This window comes from Crocuta crocuta, unplaced genomic scaffold (genome assembly GCF_008692635.1).
Source record: "Crocuta crocuta isolate KB4526 unplaced genomic scaffold, BGI_CrCroc_1.0 scaffold266, whole genome shotgun sequence".
NCBI classification, from domain to species: domain Eukaryota; kingdom Metazoa; phylum Chordata; class Mammalia; order Carnivora; family Hyaenidae; genus Crocuta; species Crocuta crocuta.
The window spans coordinates 2,208,612-2,214,996 of NW_027531005.1; the positions used below are offsets into that span (position 1 = coordinate 2,208,612).

Here is a 6,385-nt window from a genome sequence, read left to right on the forward strand (position 1 = left end):
GATTCTTACCCTCTGAAGTCCTAAGAATGATCAATAAAAGGAGCTAAAATGTCCCTGCGACACAGATTTTATGTTTAATTTCTTTCATCTGGTTGATTTTATATTCAGACCTGCTATGAATGTTACTTATTTTTCATCAATTTTGGTATCTTTCATAAAATTACATTGACTCTTAGTACATAAAAGAGATACCTCCCTTTTCTGATGTATATATTTTTAAATATTAAATATTTTTTAATATTTAAATATTAATATTTTAAGTATATATATTTATATTTTTTAAACAAGAGATTTGAGACAACTAAATAAAGGAAAATTCTTGATGAAGGTAGGGTTTCTCCCAAAGCAGCAGATGTTTTCTTCTTCTCCTGTTTGGCGGGAGATCTGCATGTAGTTCGTATATAAATAAGACAAGAATGCTCCTTGAAGAACGGGAGAGACTTCAAAGAGAGTGTAGTTAGAACTGTAGAAAAATGCGAGGCGCCTGGGTGGTTTAGTCAGGTCATGATCTCACGGTTTGTGGGTTCAAGCCCTGCGTCGGGCTCTGTGCTGACAGCTACCTCAGAGCCTGGAGCCTGCTTCAGATTCTGTATCTCCCTCCCTGTCTGACCCTCCCCTGCTTGCTCGCTCGCTCTCTCTCTCTCTCTCAGAAGTAAATAAAACACCAAAAAATAATTAAAAGAACTATAGAAAAATGCAAGATGTGTGATCATTGGAATTCTAACATGTCTGTGTAGTCTGAGATTTTTGTGAGATCGAAGGTGCTGTCCCCAAAGGGACTTTTCAGCACTAAGTATGATTATGTAGGTGACCTTCAAAGCATTGGGCATGTAATAGACTTTTAGTAAAGACTTGCTGATTGATCGCCTTCTTTCCAAAGAAGAGAAAGAGATCCCTGCATGACTTCTTTCATTATTTAAAACTGAGGGTGAGGAGAGCTTATTAAAACTGTCATAATTTAGATGGAAAATTTCACAAAAGTAAGTCTACAATATAATTGATTTCTGCTAAGCCTTAGTTTCCGCTCTGACCGATATTTAGAGAATTGGTCATTTTTCTTGTTGTTGTTATCTTTGAAACGTTTTATTATTTTACATAACAGATTTGTGTGGCTTGTACTCTTTGCTATTATAAGAACAAGTGAGCCTTATTAACTGTTCATCCTGATCTCTTCCTCCTTGGCTCTTTTGCTTGCGTGTCCATGTTTATATTTATCTGGAAATATTTTCTTTCCCAGGGCACTAAAACTCTGTCGTCTCCTTTTACAGGGCTCTCTAATTGCCAACATGATCCTAGGAATTATCATTTTGAAGAAAAGGTAAACAATACACTTTCATATTCTATGTGTAGGAAGGGTGTGTCCTGAGCCCCATCCATCAGCTGGATTCCTTTTCTCGTAGCGATGACAAGTTAGCTCTTGATCATCTTCTCTGTCTCTCAGCTCTCTCTCTCTGACAGTGACCTGCATCTTGAGGCTGTGGACCAGGTAAGGGCCCCACCTGTCGGTTTGGAGCAGCACTTTCTCTGTGTAGAACTCTTGTCGTCATTGAGTCTTTAGTATCAGAGTAACCTACAAAGCTTGTTGATCTAGAACTTCACTCCTGCGTGGTCTCTGCTAGCTACGTGGGTCTCTTTGCATTTATGTTTAATGAAATACTCAGTGTCTTGGTCCCGGTAGTTACATTTTCAGTGCCTATTGCCCTGCGTGGCCAGTGGTGACCATGGTGGAGAACCCAAGTACAGAACATTTTCAGCTTCCCAGAAGTGATGGGACTCTGGTGTCATAGAAGGTGTTTATAAGTACAGCGTGATCATCCGTATTGGGAAGAAAATTCCTGGGGTGCCTGGGTGGCTCAGTTGTTGAGCGTCCGACTTCAGCTCAGGTCAGATCTTGCATTTTGTGGGTTCAAGCCCCGTGTTGGGCTCTGTGCTGACAGCTCAGAGCCTGGAGCCTGTTTCAGATTCTGTGTCTCCCCCGCTCTCTGCCCTTCCCCCACCCCTGCTCTGTGTCTGTCTGTCTCTCTCAAAATTAAATCACCATTTAAAAAAAAAAAGAAAATTCCAGGGGCGCCTGGGTGGCTTAGTCGGTTGAGCGTCCGACTTTCACTTAGGTCATGATCTCGCGGTTTGTGGGTTCGAGCCCCGCGTCGGGCTCTGTGCTGACTGCCAGCTCAGAGCCTGGAGCCTGTTTCAGTCTGTGACTCCCTCTCTCTCTGACCCTCCCCTGCTCACGCTGTCTCTCTCTCTCNAAAAAAAAAAAAGAAAATTCCTAACAAAGGCCCAAATGGCCAAGAAGCTAGAATGGCAAGTTTCAGGACTGTTCCAGGTGGCTGTTGCCAGCGGCTCTCTCTGGGATGTGGTTGGGAAGTATCAGAAGACCCTGGGATGCTTTCTCAAAGTATTTGTCTTCCACTTTTGTTCTGAGCCTTACCCCTTAACCCCCAAGGAGGAGGGGCACTGGGATGAGTCGGCACATTCAGTCTGGAACATTTCTCAGGGAAAGTTCACCCTCGCTGTTGAGACCACAACTGTACGAGCTCATGCCAGCCTTTCTGTCCGAGCCCCCAGTATTAGAACTCTCTATGGGAATCTGGAGTTTTTAAGTAATTAGGGCTGTGTCACGAGGATAGTCGTCCTGTCGTGATAGGCTCCATATCGCGAACCTTTATCTTCTGAGGCTTCTCTGTCCCCCAGATAAGGTATTATCGTGACTGATTTCTCTGTTCTCTCCCGGTAGACATTCATGTATACTGGTCGGGTTCGTTGCATTGAAGTGACTGCCATACTTCCTGACAATGTAGAATTCACGTTGGGACAGACCTGCCGTCCTTTCAATCTTTGATTTTGCTCTTAACAGGGGTACAAAAGCCACGTTATAAAAGGAATGTATTCTCCTGACAGTGCTCCGAAATGTCAGGGGCCTTTCTCCTACATCTCGGTTTCCCTTAAGACTTTATTCGGGGTCTGTCATCGTGAATCTATCCAAGTAAGCCTCTTTGGCACTCCTTGGTGTGTGTTCCCCAGACAGCAGGAATTTCCCCAAGGCAACTATCTAATATCATGACTTAGTAAGTTAGTATCACCTCTTGTTTATCTTGAGTAGAGCCTCTTAAGTTCATAGTGTGTTCCTCTTTCTAGGAGTTGAAGACCAAGCCTATACTTATTAATTTTCATGAATTTTTAGGCCACAGTTCCAAACCTTTCCCTATCTTGATCTTTCCAAACTGAAGAGCTCCCTTAATTTTACATCTGCCTCCTCCAGGACCCGTTTCCTCACCCCGCCCTCCCCTCTAGCATGGTGCCCTTGGCCCCTCGAGCTGCTTCTTAGCCAGTACCTTTGGCCATTTATGGGTGATGTGACCAGAACTGTACAAAGTATTTGACTAGAAAACCTCTGATGGTTCCTCCTGTAAGTTTAATTTCTTTTCATTCTTGCCTGAATCCTTTTGCTTTATCACTAAGAGCCCGAGACGGATATTAACGATGTTGTTCCAGCTAATGTGAAATGCCACTGTTCTTATGCCGGTAGTGCTGTTAGTGTCACAGTCCTCCCTATATCCAGCTTTTATATATGTGCCAGTGTTTAAAAACATTTGAGGGGCACCTGGGTGACTTAGTCGGTTGGGTGTCCAAATATTGATTTCGGCTCAGATCATGATCCCAGGCTTGTGGAATTGAGCCCTGAGTCAGGCTCCATACTTAGCTGCTTAAGATTCCCCCCTCCTCTCCCCCTCCTTGCCCTCTCCTCTCCTCCTCCTTGCCCTCTCCTCGCCCCCTCTCTNGACACTCAGGTCTGGGCCCCCCAGGAGACAGGAGAAACAGGTGACAGTTAAGATCTCAGTTGGGCTTTCATTTGAACTCTGGAGCAGAATGGAATGTTCTGTCTGGTCTGTGTCTTTGTTTCTGTTTTCTGATGAAACAATCTATCAGTCCACTAACCAATGGAAACTGTTTTAAGCAGCACTAAGATAGGGTATTGTTTAGACACCAGCCAGCATCCTGATTCTTTCACACATGGACTTAACTTACATGAGAAGTCTGCGGGGAAGGGATCCCCTCGGCCCTATTTTGGTGATTTGTACTCTTATGCCCCACCTGAATGTGAACATCGTGTGGAAATTCAGCTCTGTGCTCTCTTCCTAAGGTGTTCTGGTTCTTGTTTCTGCAGGTACAGCATATTCAAATATACCTCCATTGCCCTGGTGTCTGTGGGGATATTCATTTGCACTTTCATGTCAGCAAAGCAGGTGGTAAGAATCACTTTCACAAATCATTTACACTCACTGCTTGCCGTGGGGGCGCAGGTACTTATCATTGATGCAATAAATTTAAATGCTTATGCAATAGAAGGATCTGGGTCTGCAAGGCCAGAGTGGAGGTGAGAGGGTAACACAGATACTTCCTTTGTGCCAGGGCACCTTGCATGTAGTTCTCGTCTCTGTACCACGTATTTTTCTTATTTCCTAGACCTCCCAGTCCAGCTCCAGTGAGAATGATGGATTCCAGGCATTTCTAAGATGGTTACTAGGCAAGTACAGTAATTACAATAAAGCTAATTATCTCTGCAGCTTTGTTTGCTGAGTTTTCTCCTAAGGGACAGGTTTCTTGGCAAGAAGCTTTGACTAAACAGATTATGCCACAGAGGAGAGAGGCAGCCGGGGTCATCTATCTCTAAACTTTGGTGTTCAGAACGTGAAAAAAAGACCACGTCCATGTTCAGGGTAGCGTGTTCTACGACATGGATCTGTGTTTCCATGGCTGCCACCGGAATGGTTTCTGGCTGCCTGTCACACCCTCGGGGACCACTGCCTACAGTGTCCTCCATTACTTCACGATCTGTCTGCCGAACAGAAACTTCCACAGACGAAGGGCATGTTACAGCAGTTGACTCTTGAAATTTCCAAGGGACTCATTTCTGAATTTCAGATTCATGCTCTTCATAAGTTAGCTGCTCCCTAATGAGCGTTCCCAAACCTGACTGATGAGCAGAGTCTCCCGGGGAATTAGAAATACAAGTAATACACTTTGTGGAAGTGATGAGCCAACCCCTGCAGAGCTCTGACCTCACGTTGGAGGACACGGAGGTGAAACTCTTCCCTGCCTAGCCACGTGGCACAGTACCGGACTGAGACCAAGTAGAAGAGAAACAGCAATGGAAGGACTCTGTTCTCCCTGCTTCAGCTTTGAAACACTACCCCTTTAGGTGGTTGCTCTGAACATAGATCTTTATGACCTATTAGAAAAACACTATCCGACAGGAAAAAATTTGGACATGAACACACAATTCACAGGGAAAAAATTAGTGTCTGGTCCTTGTCTGCTCGGCCTCAGTAATCTTGGAATCAAAGAAATGCAAATTGATTGTAACCGAAATGCAGTCCTTTTTAATTTTTGGTCTATTGAATTGGCAGGATAAGTAAATGATTATTCTCATTGCTGCTGAGGGTGCGGTAAGGCCACCATTTTTGTATAACCTGTTATTGGTAGAAGCTGACACGGCCTTTCGAGAAAAATGTGTGTTGAGTTTTTAAACTCTCTACAACTGTCGAGCCTGTAATTCCATTTTGGAAAGTTTATCCTAAGGAAATAATCAATATTTTGTTAAAAGATTTATGTAGAAAGATGGACATTGATTTTAGTGGTAAAGTAATTGGAAGTAAGCTCATGATTCTCATGTTAGAATACATTCAAGTATGGTCCATTCATGTGATACAATAATGTGGAGCCATTAACTCATACCTTTGAAAAATTTTTAATAAATGACTTGAAGGAAAATCCAAGAAAAAGATCATGAAGAAAGCAAGATACAAAATTGTAATACTCATTATGATCCTGCTTTTGCATAAAATACACAAATGGATATAGGAAGATAGAGCAAGCTGTTAAGGACTGGGTGGTAATATTGTGGTTGATTTTTATTTCTTTTAAAAATTTTGTATGTGTTCTACAACTAGTTTGTAATATATGGAGAACTCTAAACAATCTCTGTTCCTTAGGAAAATGTCTGGAAATGAGCAAATCCAATCTCTTATAACCCACTTTTTGTTTTTCAGGTATTGGGGCGCTGACGTTTGCTCTTCTAATGTCAGCGAGGATGGGTATTTTCCAGGAGACCCTGTATAAACAATTTGGGAAGCACTCCAAGGAGGCTTTGTTTTATAATGTAAGCAATTTCTTGAACCTGGGGAAGGTTAAAAAGCACTGAGTCGTAATATGTCATTTCAAATGAAATACACATCTTTCTGATGGTAGTTGAAAGACCAAGAACTTTTAATAGGCTACTCACGGGTGTTCTGAGTCACGGCTCTTTACATGAGGTGATCACGGTCAGTTGGTGTGAACCTAGCCTGTGTGCCAGCCAGGAACCCCCCCCCCCCGCCCCCCC

At 43.1% G+C, this 6,385-nt stretch overlaps 1 protein-coding gene across 2 annotated transcripts in view; it reads left to right on the forward strand.

Moving 5' to 3' along the window:
• Positions 1–6,385, forward strand: part of SLC35B4 (solute carrier family 35 member B4) — a 38,712-nt gene that overhangs the window by 25,137 nt on the left and 7,190 nt on the right. The window contains exons 4-7 of one of the 2 annotated variants that reach the window (XM_077770714.1): positions 1,269–1,318; positions 4,169–4,250; positions 4,468–4,528; positions 6,054–6,163. In XM_077770714.1, the coding sequence (XP_077626840.1) occupies positions 1,269–1,318; positions 4,169–4,250; positions 4,468–4,528; positions 6,054–6,163 (303 nt within the window). The remainder of the gene's footprint in view (positions 1–1,268; positions 1,319–4,168; positions 4,251–4,467; positions 4,529–6,053; positions 6,164–6,385) is intronic. The other variant, XM_077770715.1, reaches the window with a different exon arrangement.